We start from the raw sequence: 20,296 nt of genomic DNA, 5'->3' as shown, positions 1-20,296 counted from the left end.
TTTTATTTCGCACATTTGTTCTTGTTTTTGAGTACTTTTCTATCAATCTTGTGCATTGAAGCTATTGTAACAAGTGAATCTCCCCAGTGTGGGCTCAATATAGTCTATCTTATCTTGTATTATCCAAGCTTACATGACATTTTAACAAACAATTGTTTGAATATAAATTGGGCTAGTGGCTACTGTTCTGAGAATCATTAAAGTTGAGGTCATTTTAAAGTAATAATCTAAAACATTTGCATATTCCTGCTTTGTTTGCTTGCTGCTTTTCTCTGGGTACTATTTTGGGAATGTCTTGGGCTGACTGGACAGGTCTATAAAGGACATTTAGATTAGATATAGCCTACTTTATTCATCCCACCACGGGGAATTTTACTTGTTACAGCAGCAGAGGAAAGTGTAGCATACACTACAGAATTAGAAAAAAGTAGAAAAGGCAAAAAAAAAAAACAACAAAAAAAACACAATAAACAGACAGAAATATCTATAACCCACACACATGAAAAACAATCAACCTTCAAAACAGACAAGAACTGAAGATAAAAGTGGCATGATATATAAAAACAGTATTGTAATGTAAAGTGACCATAGTGTAAGAAATATTGTAAAGAAAGTGACCGTGATACAAATAATAGTATTATTGTAAGAGTTGTGACCATAATATGAATAATATTACAAAAGTAAGTGACCATGATATTTCCAAGGGCCCACGACTGACAGGGGCCCCAAAAAATAGGTAAACACTATTATAAAATTATTAAACCATCATCATTGAGTATATATATTTCAAATATAATAATACAATTAATTATCTCTTTGTTTTTACGTTTTTGGGCAGTAAAAGTTAAATAAAAATGACCTTTAGCACATTTTTATGGTGGCTTTTAATCTTGCATCAAATAGTGAACTGCACTGCATACTGTATGCATGTACAAATCACCAGCAGTAAATATTGTGCTCGTACTAGTATTGAACTACAAGACGCAAACAGTTGCAAGCCTTTGATTAGAGTTATGTAAAGCTTTGGATGGGATAGTTAGGTCCTAGAGATGTGGTGACAACAGCTGCACAGAGGGGCCCAATTTGATTTTGTTGTCATGGGGCTCAAAATTCCTGGCGGCGCCCCTGGGTGTTGTAAAGCGTTAAGGTGTAAAGGTGTTGTAAAATGTTCACTTGTGAGAGTTTTATAGAGAAAACATGAAATCAAGAAAATAGTTACTTATAGCAGGGAGCTGTTTGTCTACTTGTAATGTTGGCTGTATAGTCACTATTACCTTTTGTTTTGGTTTTTTTGCACACTAACTTGAAAACCCTCTGACCGAGAATAACTCCGCCCTCGCGCATAAAAAAAGAACCCGAGCCCGGTGACGTCGTTCCAGGAACGGCTGGTGGGGGGACTGACTCAGTGAAGAAAAGAAATGGCGATGCTCGGAGGGTTTAGCGCAGCACAGCACAAGAAAAACGTCTCTGACGGGAGCAGCGACGTGTCAGAATTCGTCTGCCCTGTTTGTCTGGAAATCTTCGAGAGTCCTGTAACAACAGAATGCGGCCATACGTGAGTATTTAGCTCTTTCTTTCGACCGTCCTCCCTTCAACCCACGTCTGCAACCAGCGATTCAATGATACGGGGCAAAAGTAACCAGGGGAAACGCTTGTTTTCAGACGTGTCGTGCCGCCACAGTCGCAAAACATCGACCGTGCGTGTACGTGTGTTTGTTGTGACCCCGTTGTTTGATTTTATTCACTTGGATATTTGGTAAAAGCGACGCGAGCTTGCTAAATCAGTTTCAGTTTTGTTTACATCAAAGAGGAGGCCTCACATGGGAGTTGTAGTTTAGATCGCTATTGCTTGGACTCGTCAAGCCTCTCAAAAGGACTACAAATCCCTGCGCCCTCTTGAGGTTGGGGACTTTCTATCGGATTTACAGGAAACTCAATTTAGGAGCTTAACATAGATCTCCCAGCAATAACACGTAGTGTGTTTTTAATGTCAGCCTATAAATAGGACAACTCATAAAGAGCTTTTTTTTGCACGGGCTAAATGAAAATAATAACAGTTCAGTTTCCCTTAATTTGTTCATAATCACAAGGTAAGGCTATTTATTGCCTGTCAGAGCAGGGAAGTCCCTCTCCACCTTTACAAAGAATTCCTAAAGACCCAGTTGAATCAACTTCCCTCTAGAATTGTCACTTGATCATATCCAACTACTACTTATACTTCTTGTCACACTGTATCATGATTGTTTCCCCTCTTCCCTGTTTACATTTCTTCACCCATCTCTTGCCAGGTTCTGCCAGAGTTGTTTGCAGGAGTGTTTGCGTCCACAGAAACCTGTTTGTGCTGTATGTCGGACTGGTCTGGCCCACTGGTCTAAAGCTGCTGAGATGGAGGCACTTATTCAATCATCAGTGGCATCTTGCAAGGGATGTGGAGTTCAGGTATGATTTGTAAGGCATCTGAATGACATTTGCTGGTTTGTTGTGAATGTACAAGCCAGCTACTTTTGGCTGATGCCATAACTACATATGCACAAACTTAATCTGATACCGATGAGTCTAAACTTTAATTTTGATATTCAGACAGTAAAGTTTGAATTGCACATATGGAACGATTTACATGATTTTGGTTGTACTGATTGTGTGTGCTTGGTTGTGTGTTTTCTCACTATTCAAGGTTGGCCTTTCTCAGATGAGAAGCCACACAGCTGCTTGTTCAAAATACCAGGAATACATTGAGGAGGGGGTGAGGACCACTGCCCAGAGCCAGCCTGCCATCATCAGGTGAGACAGAGGCTGCTATGAAAGACACATGACTGAAACCTGTCTCTCTTGTTCACTCATTCATTATTAACTATGTAATAAACACCTGGTGCTATAGTGAGCAGTAAAGTGAGATTTGGGGCCATCACTGACAGGTGTAGTTTTGCATAACTAGCATTTTTGGATTTCTATATATAATCTCAAAAATGCTGAAAAATGATTATATTATACATTTTTATTATATATCAAAAATGAAACTGCTTTGTCATTTTGTTTTGTTTTCTTGTCCAATAGTAGAAGTGATTTCCTGTGTATGTAGTGCTGTCATTACAAAGAAAACTAGGGTGTGATTTCTGACACAACTCAGAGTTGATCTGTTAGCACAGTTGTACATTTCATTGAGGAATACAATTATGATTACAAGTATGACTGACTTCTATGTAAAAACTGTATGTATAAGACAGCATAATGTTTTCCCCAAAATCTTCACTGTAGGAAAATACTAGTATTATTTTTCCAGCCCAGTCTGACTTGCACAAGGAAACTGGTTCTTTTAACAACAACATTCTTTGCTCCACTCATACCGTCGGCGTGACTTGTCACTAAGTTTGACTTTGTAGTTATCTTATCATATCCTCATCCTTTTGTAAACAAAACAACAAGCCTACGGGGTGAACCCTTAAGAAAGTACCTCTGCTGTGTGGAACACAGTAGTAATGTATTATTTGGGTGAAACCTTTTAACCTTACCCTTTGTTAAGACCCCATAATAACATTTCAGAGTTGTGAGAAGACTGGCCTGTGGTATGTCCAATGTTTGTATTTCCTGAGCCTCATGGTCAGACACACACACACGCACACTTTAAAAGGTGAAGGGCATGAATTCCTTGATTGTTATAATTATCTGTAGTTAAAGATTATTAGATCAAAGAAAAACATTTGTTATCTGTGGCTGTTGTAAACCTGTGATAAGCCATTTTAATTATTTAATTCAGCCTGAGCAAAATAATTGGCTGCCCGTCACCTACCTACCTGCACACACATTGTGCATGAAAATATGTTATAGAGGAGTGGCTCTAGAGGTATGTCTGTTGGGAGGGGTTGGGATTTTTTCTTTCGGTTGAGTACTTTGCTATCTCTTACTATTTTCTCCAACATTACCTACTCAGCTTGGCCAAAACTACACTTTTTACTACAGTTTAGTAAAAAGTGATTTTTGTACTTTGTGCTTTCTAGAAATAATTACAAACATAGAAAGAGAAGCAGGAATTTGTAATGTGGATATGATGACTCATCGGGCATTGGACTTTATGAGTCGTTTCAACCAGGTGGAATAGTTAATCATTTTCATAAATGGCATCACTTTGAAGTGATAAAAGAAAAAAAGAAGCCTTTAGAAAAAATACAAGTGTTATTCTAGCTATAATCTCTGATGTCTTTTTCTCTCATGTCATAAAATCAATGTTATATGGATATCGGAGAACTTTACATCTCATTCTGGCCCTACACCAGACCACTTTTACTGTTGCAGACAAATTTTCAATTTCAATATGAAATTGTATTATCTTGATCATGGTTTAAGGTGGTCATAAAATCCAGCCCAAGCTGTCTTAAAGATAATTCTTTTGGCCTTTTTGAGCTTTATTTGGTAGAGACAGCTGAAGAGTTACAGCTATGTGGGGAGAGAGAGAGATGGGGAATGACATGCGGGAAAGAGCCACAGGTCGGATTCCAATCCTTGGCTGCTGCGGCACAGATTAAGCCTTTGTACATGGGGCGGATGCTCTAGCAACTGCGCTAAATGACACCTCCAGCCAAAGCTGTCCGCAGAATATGTGAGCTCTCTCTAGTACGATCAGGAAGCAGGCACGTTTACTACTTAGTAGCCTCTTGTCTACTCACTCCATTGAGGTGCAAGTACTGAAGTGAAGTCTTGGTTCTGGAGAAAAGGAAGAGAAATTGGTGTAGTTGTGGAGTTAATGAGAGTGCTTCTTTGACTTATCTTCCCATTTGTACCACAAAAGAGAGGAAAATAAAAAAGGTGAACAGAAATTGCTGCAGCCCTCAAAATGCTGCTTTTATTTCTGTTCCATGGTTCAACAGTTTTTTCTTCTTGTAAATTTCCAACAGGTGCAGGACAGAAAATAATCTCAAAATCAGTCTAGCTGTAGTCTTGTAAATAGTGACCCTGCAAGATCCCCAGTGCAAAATCATAAAAACTCTGGCACGTTGTCTTTAGATGTGAGGTGAGGGTGTCACAATTTTAAAAAAAAAAGTATTTTCACAGTTTAGTTCAAATGCAGAATCAGTAGTTTTTGTTAAATATGTATGTTCATATGTTATTGTTCCTGCTTCTTTCCCACAGTCCAGTGCCAAATCGCTACACCTTCACCTGCCCGTACTGCAACTGCCAGAACCTCGATCAGGATGGCCTGGTTGAACATTGCACTTCACATCATGCTCGAGATGCACGCCAAGTGGTAGGAAATCCACGCTACATTGTGACTGCAAGAGTCCCTTATTTAAATAAAAAAGGTTTCACACATTGTTTGAATTTCAGTCGACTTGTTCAAAGGTGTTTTATTACTCTGACTTTGTTTCTGTCCAGGTGTGCCCCATCTGTGCCTCAATGCCTTGGGGGGACCCTAACTACAGGAGTGCTGACTTTTTCCAGCACCTGAAGATCAGACACACCTTCTCCTATGATACTTTTGTTGTAAGTTGAGGCTCAGAACACTGTCTTTCTTTTCGGTGGTGCTAATGTTCAGTAAACTCGCTGGTTCTGATTCCTTCTCATTTTACACTTATGTCTTTTGTAGGATTACTCCACAGACGAGCACACAATGATCCAGGAGGCTCTACAGCGCTCCCTTTTGGACAACTGAAGAACAATCCACCAGAGGAAGAAATCTAGTGAAGTGAAGGGGAGATGGTGATGTTAAGTCTTGAGAAGACGGAACAACACACTGTATCATCATTGTATCATGAGGATGGTGGTACTGTACTACTATGGGTTATCAGTTTCACAGGGAATTGGTCTTATTACTATGAATCTATAGGTTTCAGAAAATAAATCCTGCAATATGGTTTAAAAAAAAAAAGCATATTGTACTGTCTGATTTAGGAGTGGTGCTGTGTTTCTGGTGTGATAATCTCTTATCCTCCCCCCAGTTGAGTCTGTAGACTTAATAGCTTGTTGAATATCTATTAAACTATGTTTGTTAACGCAGTTTGTCCATTGATGACATGGTGTCATATAGCCAAAAACTTCCAAAGTTGTAATTAAATTTCCCTGTCGTCAATACTTGATGTTATAAGAGGGTTTGACCACTAGGTGGCTAACTATTGCCAGCAAACGACAAACTTCACTCAGTGAAGTCGTCAAGTAATGTTAACAATAATATATAATAATCTACTCGAGTGTCTCTGCATGTTTTCTCTCAAAAAAGGTGAGGGAGTTTTTAATTTTCTTTTTTTTTTTTTTTTTTTTGTTTATTAGCAGATGGAAGCGCTGTCGTTTCATTTTTATGCCGATTCTGGGTGAAGTGTATGTTTGTATGAGAGAGCGTGTTCTCATTTTGTTTTCAGAGATCTACTGGAAAGAATAAATAATATGAGGGTCAAACAAAGCCACAGAGGGCTGTTTGCTTTATTGTAATGTTTCTCCCTTATGTCTTTGTGCCTGCTGGTAGATCTTGTTTCTGACTTCCAAAACTCATAGGGCTAATAGTTCATGTGGTGAACCAAAAGATGCAAGTAATAGAGACCATCAGTGTGTCGTAATCGGTCAGTTCTGTGATTTATTTGTTTTCATTTTGGTAAGAATTTATTTTCATGTTTATGGCCATAGGGGGGCAGTAGAGTTCCACCGTCCTCTGGCCACCCATAACAGCCACCGGGGTCTCAGCAGCCTTCTGGCTCTGTTGCAAGACATAATTCAATACAGATTTCATTCTATAAATGTGCTTTACTCAATGTGTTGTTCTCCAGCGTAGCTTTTTAACAGGGTTTTGTTCAAATGTCGCATACAAAAGTGTCACCGGTCTTTGAAAACTGAGGTTTTTGGAGTTCATTTGTTCTAGTTTTAACAGAATGACCACAAGTCTGCTTTTAAACAGTTGACGCATTACTTAAGATTTTAAATGTAACTGACTGTGATGGTGTTTTTCATGTCCAGTGTCATGGATGCTTCATCAAAGAAAAGAAAATCCAGTTTGTTTTGCTGGCTTTCATATTTTTTATCACTGCCAACAGTTCTGGAAAAAAAAAAAAATCAACATAGTTATTTGTATGCTTCCAAAAGTGACAGCATGTAGAGTAACAAAATTCAGTTTGACTTTGCTCGATTTTTGTTGGATGTTTTTATTTTTATTCTAAAAATGTGAACTGCGTCTCTTTTACTTTATGTCAGTGTTGTTTCCCACTGACTTGTAATTGTCACAAATCAACCATATACAGTTGTGCAAATCTTCACACACAGTTGCATTGCATTTGTCTTCTACCAACAGGTAAATAAAACTCAATACACCCAGACCAAGTAGCTCTAGAGTAGAACCTTAATGCCTTTTCACGTTGTCTTTGGTGCCACTTAGCCCTAGATGTTAATTTTTCTCTCCAGTAAAATGTGTGATAATTTTGTATATGTATCTCATGTGTAATGACCTTTTTTTTTTCTTTTTTTTTCTCTTCTCAATATATCTCTCATTCTCTTTTGTCATCCCTACTGTTAGTGGGTGCTAAATCCTGATAAATTAAAGCTCTTTAATTATTTAAACCCTGGCCCCAGAAATCAGGCGCAGTGATTTATACCTGTGTGTATGAGACGTGTGGGGGAAGAAACAACACTCGCTGCTTTGATGGATGACCACTGTGTGTGTGTGTGTGTGTGTGTGTGTGTGTGTGTGTGTATGAGAGAGAGAACAGTTAAAGGGGAGTCTAATGTGCCGGGTGCATCAATCTAAACTCTGGATTTGCTCAGTTGTCGTAATCAGTCAAGGGGCAAAAAGGTGTGTGTAAGTGAAAAAGAACTAATTGTGAAATATATTAAATAAGCTGTCCTTTCTATAAACCTTTGTTCATCAGGGCATTGTCGTATTATACCAACAATGATCTTGTGATGTGTTTTGAATGTACTTGTATCCGTGCTGATTTTATGATGAAACTCAGGCCCTGCGGTGTACATTGTCCACAGGGAGAGAAACCCTCTCATCTCTATTCTTTCCTCTGTGTGCTCCTGTATCTGTAATTACTGTAGCTAAATGATATTACAGTTTCTCACCTACCTCTACGGAGAATCTCACCCACCAAAACTTCTTGATGTAGTCCCCTCTTTCTTCTCTTTTCTTCTATATCCCCCCCGATCAGGTTTTTGCTCCTGGCAGATAGAGGAGCGACGTTAGCTGTGAGAGAACTAACGAGATACTCGAGTGCTTCTGGGCAGGAAGGAAGTCGAGCCGAAAAACATGGCAGAGAGAAGTCTTTCTTGTCTGTTTGGTGGCGGAGCTAAAAAGGGAGAGGGGGGCCAAGGTGGGGAATAGGAAAAGGAAGAAAGAGAGGAAAAAGGGAAGAGAAGTGAACACATTGAATAAAAATTTCATAAAGTTCAGCATGTGGTTTCTTTGATGCGAGCGATAGATAGTGTGTGCAGTCTGCAGGCTCTGTGGAGGCAGCAATTAATGCTACATGTGCCCAGAGGCACACTGAGAGAGGCATGGGGACGGTGGCTTGTTTTAGAAGTGTGTCGCACCATCACTCTACCCTTTCACCAGCCTTTTGTTTTCTTTTAATGTATTGTAACCCTCCTCTTCTACCTACTGTAAGTCCCTTGAAATTCAGCTTCCTGAAGTTGTGGGGGTTAATTCCCCTTGGTAGCTGTCTCAACTGGTTACGGCCAAGACGTAAGAATAGTCACAGGTGAATGCACCATAAGTCCCGTCAATATTTTGGTTGTGTTGTTGAAATTGCACACTTTTGAGTCGGGGCCCAGCGTAACCCCTCCTCAGAAAAGAGAAGACTCCTCTCTGTCTGCTTTTGGCAGCAGTCTTTAAATACTTCTTTTTGGACCAGGTACAAAGACATGGCTTTCTTCTTGGTTTAGGCTATTTCACACTCATCACACAGCACATTCTGTCCAAATGTTTGGTCTGAAAGAAGTGGTGTATACTAAAGTTAGTCAAGTTGGACTCAAGAGGACTGATGTATCCATCGCCCGGTGCTTTTAGTGTGAGAACAATAATATAGAAAGAGTAAGCGTGTACCTGTGATATTAAAAATACTTGTGAGATACTCAGAAAAGGTGACAAGAGATAGGAACTCCTCAAATGCCTGGAAAGTTCTCTCTCTTGGTTTATTTCCCTCTAGTTTTGCTGAGGCAGGTATCTGTGATGAGGTGCGGGGTATGTGAGAAGAGCATTGGGAGTTTGTTCACCCTAAAATTCCTCAAAGTCAGGAGAAACAGGAAGAGCGGGAATCCTGCCACCCGGGCGGTGCAAACTTGGGCAGGTCGGTCCTCTCAAATGTTGGAACAGAAAATGCCAGTGGGCTTCCCCGACATCAATACTGGTTCTACACCAACTCCTCTTCCGCTTTTAAACTCTTAACAACCGACCCCCTACCTCAGCCAGACACACACACGCGCATTTAGCCTAAGAGCAACGAGGCTTAACTTTGATTTAATTATGCCTGCAACGAACTTGGCCCCGTATCAGCTGAAGTGAAACTTGCACATGTTGTGTTTGCGTGCATCTATTTTTGTGCCCTCTAAAAGTCCTGCCAGTATTAGTACTGAGACCAGTTCATCCTCCCTCTTGTCTTTAAAAGTATTATTTGTTACTGCAAATGAAATACAATATATCGAAGGAGAAGGATCATTATTTGATATGTTTTGTGTAAATCCAAGCAAGCGAGTTTGAATTCCTCTTGAACCTTCAGCGTATGAGTGCTGCTGCTGCTGCAAAAAAAAAAAAAACTCCTCACACCAGTTTTAGCCTGTCTAAAAGCTTGGAAAGTTCTCAGAATCACTGTTTCTGCAGAAATATTCTCCTGGAAGTGAAAATGAATATGAAACGCATTGATAGAACTATCAGGAGAATTGCTAATCATTCCTTCCTCATTTATTTATTTATTTATTTGAAATCCGCACAGCCACTGTACTAATATTTGAAAGTTATGCCCTCTAAGGTGTGAATGAGGAAGTGGGGAGTAAGGTCCCTGGTGTATGTGTGTGTGTGTGCCTGTGTTACAATGGTACAGCAAACCAAGTGAGGCGAATGGATCAAAATTTTACTCCCCCTCCGTGTACCCCTGTAGACCAACTAAGATGTGTGTGTGGAAGACAGCAAGGCCCAAGGCTATTATTCTCCCATTAATTTTTCCATTTGAAATCAAACCTCAGCGGGCGTGCATGAGGGAATCAGAGGAGGGGGGAAGAGGACTAGAGTGGGGATAACCTCATCGGGGTGGTGTGTGTGGTGGGGGGCACAAATGTTGGTTGTAGCAGCAATAATGTCCAATAGGGGAGGCAATTTCACTTTCACAGAAACGCTCATTATTTGTCAGATGGTCTCCATTCTCCTTCTATAGTCTCCCAGGACATTAACAGATGAGGACAGTCACACATTTATCTGCTCTGGAGAGAGTCTGGTGTTTTTTTTTCTCTGTTCATCTGCCGACACATAGAGTACACTTGCATCTGTAAATGTCCTCATTTTACCCATCTATTCCACTTTCCACTGCAAAACTTTCATACAGGATATCTTACATTGGTAAATTCCTCAGCAGACCTGTTAACCTTCCTCCACCCTACCTACCTACGCAAACACACACTTTCCTCTACCTCACACTTCCTCTTTGAGTCTCCTTCAATTCCAATCACTACACTCCACCCTGTTTCCCTGAGTCTTTCTTTGAAAAAGCGCCAGTGCTTGCTAATCTGTCAATCAGATGTTGTCCTGTTGTGGCGATGATGGGGGTCCGTGACGGTGGGCCATACACCTCCAGCAGCTCGCAGCTCGGAGCGGCTCGATGATTAACTAAGCAGGTAGTGAGTCAAACTGCTGACAGCAGAAACACACTGACAGCTGATTTGGAAGACAATGGTCCCGCTCCCTCTACTTAACTTGTCACGGCAGTCAAAGCACCATTAACTTTTGACATATCTGGACAGATGGAGGGAAACACTCATTTACTGCATTGCCCTCATAGATATTTTGACATGTTCATATAGGCACAAATACTTATAAACATCCAAACAGAACTATTTTTGAAAGATAAGAAAAGTTATTGTCTTATTGATAAGTCATTTGTTGTAAAACAATAAACTGAAGTGTGCCAACTTGTAGCTGGCTATCATGCACAACATAAAAATGGACAGATTAGAAACTTGACGAAGCTTGTTCTGGGAAGTTCAGATTTATGGCCTCAGTATTTCATTAGAGATCCATCAGAGCTTGAAAGTGAATAACGATATAATGGCATGATTAAAGCACTGCAAGTCCTGGTTGTGATATTACGGTGAATAGCTGATGGGAAACATCATGAGATCCTTTAACTGTACGTCCAGAAGTAAAGGCCGTACAGTTTGGCGCCAGACAACCCAACATTGGCTTGTCTCTCAGATTAATAGTCCAACACTTCCCAATTATTAACCGCCCCTGCAGTGTACCATTCATATTCAAAGCTGTTTACCTCCCTCCACTTCCTGTGCTTTGTGTCTTGTGTCTTTACAGGAGGGAATGGACGACGCAGGCAGATCTGTCAATCAAACAGCAGCCCCCAACCACCGGTGGCTGTCCATAGACAGCCATCCATACACCTCCACCGGCTCCGGTCCCTCCTCAGCTCAATGAGTAACTAACCTGCAGGTACTGAATCAAACTGCTGACAAGCACGTGGAGGGGAGTGGAGGGGTGGGGAGATGGAGGGGGGTTTGTGTAGGTGGATTGATAGAAAAACAGAAAGGGAGGGGAGGATGGAGATGACAATAGCATAATTTTATAGCCCGCATGGTGACGTAACCTTTAACTTTGCAAAGAAAGATGGGTTTCTTCGCTGTCCGTCCAGCCTTATGTTTTTCTTCCCCCCCTTCACCGCCCTCCCCTCCATCATTTCTCCTTCTCACTCTCTAAGTGGCATCCTTTGATGGGCTGTCCCTCTCTCTCATCTTGTCTTCTTAGACAGATGAGTCCTGTCAGCGCCGCCATCACTGCCCAGCTAAACATTAATGACTCTCTTGCCTGACAAGTGTTGGTGGGGCAGAGGAGAGGTGAAAGGGGGACGCCTCTGGACAAAACCAGGGATGAAAAGGAGAAGTGATGGCTTTATCTGCTTGACAGATTCTCTTTTGTCTCTCTGAACTTGCGTATATGTATGTGTGCCATCAGCAGATTCCTGGCTTGACATGATGGTTTTATTGCCCTGTTTTTCCTCCCCTCTGAGGAGTTGGACCTCTTTGTATTCCCATTGCCCCTCATCCTTCCTCGTGACATTCCTTCTAGTATCTGTGCATGTCTGCAAGTGTGTGTGTGTATATTTGGAGGCTTGTGTGTTAATCTGTGCCACTACCTATTTGTAGGTCCACGTGTGTTTCCTCCGTATCCTCATGTGTGTTTCTTGGAGAAAGCATCCTGGACTTTGATGTTGGCAACAGTGATGGTGGTGACGGCAGGTCACAGGGAAGAGTCATCCCAGAGGGACGGGTAGTGAGAGGAGAAGAGGATGGAGAGGGGGGGTGAAGCGGAATGGAGAGAAAGGCCTCTGCTGGTGTGAGCCAGTTTAGTCATACACAACTTTGTGTTGCGTTAAGGTGCCTTTAGGAATAGTTCTTTCTTCTGTTACTTCTCCATGGTTCTTCTGCACAGTCCTTCCTACCACGGCCTCTTTTTCCACACTCTCACTCACACTCTGTGTTGTCACTCAGGCCTATGGCCTCTTTCCCCATCTCTCTTTTGAATTATTAACTCCCCAGCTCAGGGGAGTGAATGGGTACTGCTGAGTAGACACAGCACAGATCCGGCTTCACGTTGCCCACATTTCAGAAGTCCGACCATTTAAGGAGATTACATTGCTGGTCCCATCAGTCACCTACTACCATGCATATTCATACGACACACATCCAAGCATGTAAGCAGTTTGTTAATATGAGCAGCTGATGGTTGGACAGTGGACAAACAGACAAGTGGTTATGTCTTGCTGCCAGCATTCCTTTACTGTAGAGAGCTGCAGGCCTCCTGTGGTGAAGCCGCCCACTCTCCTGGCTTACTTCTCCCCAGGCAGCCTCTATCTCCTCTGGGTTCCCGGAGCAATGATTAACCCCAGTTCTGATCAATGCTTCTGCTGACTCTGATACATCACTGGAGCCTTGCAGCTGCCATGTAAAGGAAGCGTCAACTCTGCGCTGCTCATGACAGAGCATACCCACTCCATCACTTCAATCAGGACACACAAACACACACAGTGGTCAAAATAACGGGAACACCTGACAATACCACGCAAACTGCTGCAAAGCTTCTGAATGTCAGTTTTTGTTAAGACTTAAGTGTTTGTTAATTTGTACTGAATTTCATTAAATATTTAGTGTTATTTGTTACTTAACTGCTATTTTGTCCAATATTTGCATATGTGTACTATATTTTGTGTTTGTATGAAAGAAAATAAACTATTTTATATGAAGAAATTTGAACCACAGTCAGATTTTAATAATTATTTTATGCATTTAAATGCGGCTCAGTTGCTCTGCTGACTCTGGTACTCTGGACAGATATTGGATATTTTTACTAAAAGACATTTTTTGTGTGCGTAAGCATTTTTTTTTTCCAAGGGACATAAAGAGAGGTAAAGAGGATGAGATAAACATAGAAACAGAAGAACAAAATAAAAGGAGGAACGAAGAGAGAGATTGGCATCGCTCATCACCTAGTGGTGCTTTACCTCGACAGCAGGGGGAAGCCCTGATTTCCTGAAGATGACAGGAAGCACAATAGCAGAGTGTTCTGTCAGCACATCCTACTCACAGAGCCAGGTTAATGATTCTGTAGCCACAGCTGAGCAGGAGAGAGGGATGAGCGGAGGGAGGAACAGAGAGGAAAAAGAGGTGGAGGGGGTTGGCATTCAGCTACACTTAGGCCGTCATTACAGCCGCATTAGGAATGATGGTGTGTTTTTGTCATTTTAATTACCTTTAATCTGATCTCTTCATACTCGGGCCGTTCGTTAATGAGGCAGAACAAAAACTACATGTCAAACATGTTTAGCATGCATCCACGCTATCAGTCATACTGCTAACATGGCACAGCAGGAAAACCCTCGACTTCAGTAAGAGCTCTGCATCTCAGCAGAAAGGTGTAAAAGATTAAATAACTTGGTGGGAAATTATAATGTACTTTTCTTGTATAATAAAAAACAAATTTTACAGGCAACATCCCACAGTTTTACAAAAAAAAAATGACAGCAGTTATTTACATTTAATATTAGACTTTAGCATTATGTATTGATGATGCATAGATGTCTTATGCTAAGCAGATATTTTCTTCCGTATCCAAACTTGTAAACAGTTTATCCTTTATTTCTGACTATGTGCTGTGGTACTGCATGTGATACAAGTAACTGGATTTATATTTCACAACACTACAATTTGTATTGTTATTAATATTTATTTTACATTTGCACATTTTATATTTGATGGTATTATTTCTTCTTATCATCTTTTGATAATTAAAGTAGTAAATGCAGTTTCAGACAATAACAATGCAGCAGATATATCAGGATAAACTACAGTCCCCAGGGGGGGAAAGTGGGAGAACAACCCCCCCCCCCCCCCCCTTTTCGTCTCCATGCCAGGACTCGGTTAAAGTATTAACCAACTGCTGCTTAACAATATTGCTGACTGGTGTGTGGAAACAGGAGGGATCAAAGTTATCATGTAGAAGAGAAAGGCGCCTTTCACTGGGCCCATACAGCCTGTCCACTCCATCTTACCAGCCCATTCAGAGCAGCTACCCAGAGCAGCACTCAAGACACTCCCATCCTCCCACTCCTCACCTCCCTCATTCTACTCTCATTTTTTATTCCTCATCCTTTATTTTACCACTTCCTCTACCTTCCTTTCGACACTCATCATTCCTTCATATACAAAATATGAAATAATTATTTATTTCCACTTGAAATCTATCTACCCCCCCACTCCTCATTTTCTATCCCCTCTTTCATTTCTGTCCATCCATCTCTCCATCTGTCACCTGGCAGAGTAATCACATCCACATTTGATAAGGCTGGTTAGGTGGGTCATAAAAAGTTTATGCTTGTGATGCCGGAGTCTCATTTATTATCCCTGCTAATGTAGCAGTTGGGAGTGGGAGGAGGGATGGAGACAGAAAGAGTGCGAGAGGTTGAGAGAGAGAGAGGCCACCACATTAAGGGATCATTACTCCTCTATAGGCTCTGTCCTCAGCTTTCAGCGTTAGATAAGTCCTCTTTATGCTTTATGGCCTTGATGAAGCCAGTACTCCCTGTATTTAAGTGTTCCAAAGCCACTAAGAGTTCAAGATGCTTATGGCACAGGAGGTAGTTACCATTCTCTAACCACAGAACTATTGGCTTAAGCCCTAATGCTTGTATCTATTTCCCCTACATTTACTTCACCGGCCAATGTAAAAATGTACCGGCTTTTAATTGACATTGTTTAGTGCTGCATGCTATCAACATGCATTAATCTGAAATAGCAATCAAAAATACAATAAACATTTGGCACAAGTTTGTTAATCATCATTTCTACACAGCCAATGTGAGAGTTGCACTATCTGTTTGTTTTTTAGAGGAGTAAACGTTCCTGTTTAGAAGCTGCAGCATTTCTAGGTAGATTTTCACATGATGCTGTGATATTACAAGACTACATGTGAAAACAGCTCTATTTCCTGAAGGCCATGGAGCGCATTAAAGGTGATATTCATTATTGTTAACAAATCCTGTTGAACTGATCTTACTGACAAGTGACGTCTCCATTGTTGTCCACATATATTTAAAGACACTTTAAAGAGCCACTCTGTTGACCTGGTGGCATTCTCCTTCATTATAATGAACATAGATCCCTTCATTTTATTTTTAATCAATCCCACGTATTCCATCCATCTGCTCTAAATACTCACTAGTGCAGCACTGAAAGTAATCCCAACAAGTACACTATTTACTCTGGTATGAGTAACATTTGCTAAAAGCTAAAAGTTCCCAGCTGTTGTAGGAAGTTATCTAGCCTCTCTATTAAAAAATAATGTAATTGTGACCTTTTTAAAAAGGAATTAGGTCCTCAGTAGTAATCAGTGAGAGACAATGTGCATTAGAAGGAAATCAGACATAAGTAGTGAGAGGTGGACTAAAGAGATGTTGTTTTATTCTTTTTATGGGATTTGTTGTCAGTAACAGTAAGTAGAGAATAGCAAGATAAACGTGCTCTAATGTGGAAATACTGTTTTGCTTATGATGGATTGCTTCTACGCGCTACAACATTGAAACAATAGACATAGAAATGTGTGGTTTTATAAAAAAGAAAAAAAAAAAAAAAGAGCATGATGGGAACGTGCAGATGGAACGGCGAGGGAGTATGGGCCTGTATGAGTGTGTTAGTGTTGGGGGGAGGCTACCCAGAGGCATAGATAGTGATAGATTGGCCTGGGAGAACTGTGATGCAGATCCACTCATCAAGATTGATGTTCTGCCATTCTGCTTTAAGTGCAATTAAATTGGCCCCTGTGTTAAAAAGCCCAGCCGATAACGTGGCTGAGGCTGAGATTACGCTACATTTCCCTTGCGCTTTCCTCCACCTGCATCCCTGCCACAGCCACTCAGAGATTTACTTTACATCCTCTGCCTCCATTGGTCGGGAACTTTCCCGGCATACTGACCTGTTCGTCATCCCTGATTTACAACTTTATGTACAGCTTGAGTTTTTTCTTCTTCTTCTTTTTTTTTTTCCACGTAGCCTGCAAAGTAGTTTTTAAATCAATGCCCACTAAAAGTTTTTAATCACTCTCTGGTTGTTGACTTACCACAGAATTGATGACTTGTACATTAGTGCATGTTTAATGTGTAATAATGCATGTTGATTACTGGAGAGGAAGGAAGTTTAATGTCTTCATGAACAATTCCAACATAACTCATCTCTGGCAGCAAAGTTGACAAGCTTGTCTGTTTAGTTCTAAAGCAATACTCTGGAGTAAGGCCAAGGTCACGAGGAGATACATTGCTGCTTGTTTTCACTTCTGCCGCATGGATACTGTTTGTTTGCAAACAGTTTTGATCAAACCGCTTCCGCGTACAACACCCCGGAAAATCACTCTCACTTGTCGAGCAGCATGCACACTTCATAATGAACTCAATTTTCTGCTAAATGGAAATATTTGCAATAATTCAAATTGAATGTCGATCACAGTCCAATCCATCTCTCTCTCTGTCTCAGTCTCCATTTTGCCGCAAGCCTCGCCCACCTCTGTCAGTGTCAAGTTGTTAACCCCGTGTCAACAGTGGCGCAGGGCGTATTTGGACCCGGTTGATGGATGGGTCTTGGTGGACTTGTCCCACGCAAACATATTCTCAGAGTCAGCTGAGAGAGGTGCAGCGCGTGTGTGACAACCCCTCCACCCACACACACACACATACATACACATACACATGTCCATCCGTGATCAAGTTCCCATATTCGGGCAACATGGTGCTGCTCTTCGTCACCTACTGACACCCAGTGTCTCCAGTTTAGACCCAGATGGGTGGAGCTGTGACCCCACTGTCACAGGACGAAGGAAAACAGATTCAAGATTTTTTTTCTCCTGCAAATGGTAAACTTGACCCATGTCCTTCGCATGGGCCCTTTACGTTTTCTTGTGAGGGCTTGACACTGTGTTCCCTTAACAAACCAGTAATATTAACTTTGCCAGCTCACCCCAAGGGAAACATGTAATAATCAAGGGGAGGACGTTTACAAATTAGTATGATTTTCTTTCTTTTGTCATTGCCTGAGGAGTCTTTGACATATCACTCTTGAGATATTAAAGTCATTATCTGTTTTTTATTTACTTAAAAAAAGGGCTTCATTACTATGACACAAATGTTCTGTTTCAATTTTGAAATTGTGTGTTCAAATGTCAAATTTTAGCTGCTTTTGTTGATGATGATGTTAATGAAATGAAAAAAATACTTACCAGTAACACTCTTCGGCTTGGAAAGGGTCACCAGACCTGCTGGATTGGAAGAAGTCATTTATTTAATTGTCATAAGGACAAATAATTAATATGAATTAATATAAATTAACTATATTAATTGCATACAATTAGTACAATTAAACTTAGGAAAACAGTATTTTGTCTTCTTAAGTTGAACTGGGTTTTTTTTGCTCTCTAAGCCCCTTTGTAACTTTGCAAATGTTTATTTTTTACATGACATCAGTTTGATGTATCTTTTTCTTATAATCAAGACAAAAAAAACAAAAAAAAAAAACAGCGGCAACATTACGACACCCTGTGTAAGTGAACACATGGTTTGGAGCAGTACATCAGTACATGACTGATCACTCGTCAATATCACGGGTTCATCCAGCACCATTAGTCATCTGCACTGCGTCCTGTCACTCCACACAGCTGCTCGCCGTCTCTCTCCTCCACCTCTCATTTTTCTCTTTCTGCCCAACTTTCTCTGTTCTTTTTATACTCCTCACCAAACGCGCTCAGCTTCTAAGGCATTCCTGTCATGCTTTATGGAAGTGGGGGTGAAAATAGGCTGAATAAAAAGGAAAAGAGGAGAGTGCCGTTGCTCATGTGTAGGTGGGTGAGTTTAGTTACATGCTATGTGTCCTTTTTAAGCTTTTTTTTTTTTTTTTGGAGAAGGGGGGTGGTGGGGTTGTCATAATGTGTTGCGTTGTCTACTCTGGCTTAGAGGGTCAGATTAACAAGGAGTCCAGGTCCCTCTTTGCAGTGGTCCCCTCATAGGGCACAATGACAGGAGCGATCCATCACTTCTGTCCCTAACAGGGTGGGGGTCAGTGGGGGTGGAGGCCATAGGGCTGGGCCCAGCTCTGGCTAGCTGATGGAGGATTGCAGAGAACAGGATGGGGCTGGTTAAACTTTAACCAGCTCTCTTCCTACACACTGAAGACCACATTCAGCCACCATTCTCTGTTGTGGGAGACTCTGATGTTTCATCCACCCAATATCCATGACCTGCCGCCCACTGGGACCTGCTCTCGCCCACTCATGGCCCCACGCCCACCTGCTTCCATATGGATCACTGCCGCAGAGCGCAAAACTTTTGGCCGTAGCGTGGGAAGAAAGTGACTCCGAGGTCTCCTCTCCATCTGTACATAGAGCAAGTGGCTATATTAACCCAGCCCTCTGCACGCGCCATGCAGCCCTCTGATATACTAACCATGACTTCATATCCAAAACTGTCTCGCCTCTGTTTGTCTGTGGCACTATCAAATCTGGCGTCGACACATTTTCACAGCAGATCAATAGCAATAGCCTTCTTTGTGATTGTAGAGGGGTAGGTCCTTGGGCACACCATGGTTATGGCATGAAAAATGATGGCTGGCCTTTTGATAGTCATTTAATACACAGTTGCACACTTTGATAGAATTTGGCAAAACCCTCTCCCCGGTGAGTTAACAATGCGTACTGGAAATCATATTTCCATGAAGGCCCATTCAATCTTATCCCCCTGTTCCAGGAAAAAAACTGCAGTGACAAATGGGATGTGAGCACACTCTGGGTGGCTGTGGGTCACATCAGGTGCAGAGCAGGTTGGAGGTGTTAACCCAATGTGTTCCTGTTCACTGGTCCAATCATCTTCATTGATTGAGCCGATGATTGAGAGGGTCCTACCTTTCTTTACGATGCCAGCGGGAGGAGGTGAAGGACTGAAGAAAGGCGATAAACCCTAAAAGAAAATTACAAATACAGGAAAAATACTGTTTGTGTGCATTTTTATACATATAACCCTGTTATATCACAGTGCACATTACCAGGCTAATTGTTTGATTGTATGATAATGCAAAACAAGGAGGCAGAAATAGGTTTGACAGATTCTCAATTATTTAAGAGTCCATATTTGTGCATCATGTCCATAAGAGTCAAGACTTAATTTTTATTTAATTAGATTTGATGAGGTTCGGCCCTTGACACACACTGAATAATGCAGTAATTTCTGCCTATTTGACATGACGTGGAGAGTGAGGGAGAGACACTCTTAGGGGAAAGGGTGAGGGCAAGACATTTGGAGAGTGGTTGAGTGAGAGGGGGGAATAGATGTTGAAAAAAAAAGGTAGGGGCAGAGAGAAATGAGGTGCTGCCGAGTGGCGGAGAGAAGAGGTGAGAGGTTTGAAGTGAGAAGGAGGGGAGTTGGGGAGCTGTCCATTTGTACAAACCTAAGAATCTGTCATGTGTCGGGTCGTGTTTTCTTCGCTGCAGCGTTGAGGTGGTTTTGACAGCCAGGACTTTCTCTCCTTCATCCATGCTGCAAATGACATTACGGAAATTGTGTTTGTGGCGTTGCCTAGACCA

General features: G+C 41.4%; 1 protein-coding gene across 1 annotated transcript; it reads left to right on the top strand.

Annotated features, from left to right (window-relative positions):
- Positions 1-1,361: 1,361 nt before the first annotated feature.
- Positions 1,362-7,538, top strand: rnf114 (ring finger protein 114). Its single transcript, XM_010738640.3, has 6 exons — positions 1,362-1,555; positions 2,289-2,439; positions 2,675-2,781; positions 5,125-5,239; positions 5,368-5,475; positions 5,579-7,538. The coding sequence occupies exons 1-6, from the start codon at positions 1,419-1,421 to the stop codon at positions 5,642-5,644; spliced, it is 684 nt and encodes a 227-aa protein (XP_010736942.1). The 5' UTR covers positions 1,362-1,418; the 3' UTR covers positions 5,645-7,538.
- The last annotated feature ends 12,758 nt before the right edge of the window (positions 7,539-20,296 follow it).

This window comes from Larimichthys crocea, chromosome XV (genome assembly GCF_000972845.2).
Source record: "Larimichthys crocea isolate SSNF chromosome XV, L_crocea_2.0, whole genome shotgun sequence".
Taxonomy (NCBI): Eukaryota; Metazoa; Chordata; class Actinopteri; family Sciaenidae; genus Larimichthys; species Larimichthys crocea.
This window is presented reverse-complemented; position numbering and strand designations above follow the sequence as displayed.

Coding starts and splice junctions, on each gene's coding strand:
- rnf114 (XM_010738640.3), top strand. CDS start 1,419: ATGGCGATGCTCGGAGGGTTTAGCGCAGCACAGCACAAGAAAAACGTC. Junction 5,240..5,367: donor CTCGAGATGCACGCCAAGTG/GTAGGAAATCCA, acceptor GTTTCTGTCCAG/GTGTGCCCCATCTGTGCCTC. Junction 5,476..5,578: donor TCTCCTATGATACTTTTGTT/GTAAGTTGAGGC, acceptor TGTCTTTTGTAG/GATTACTCCACAGACGAGCA.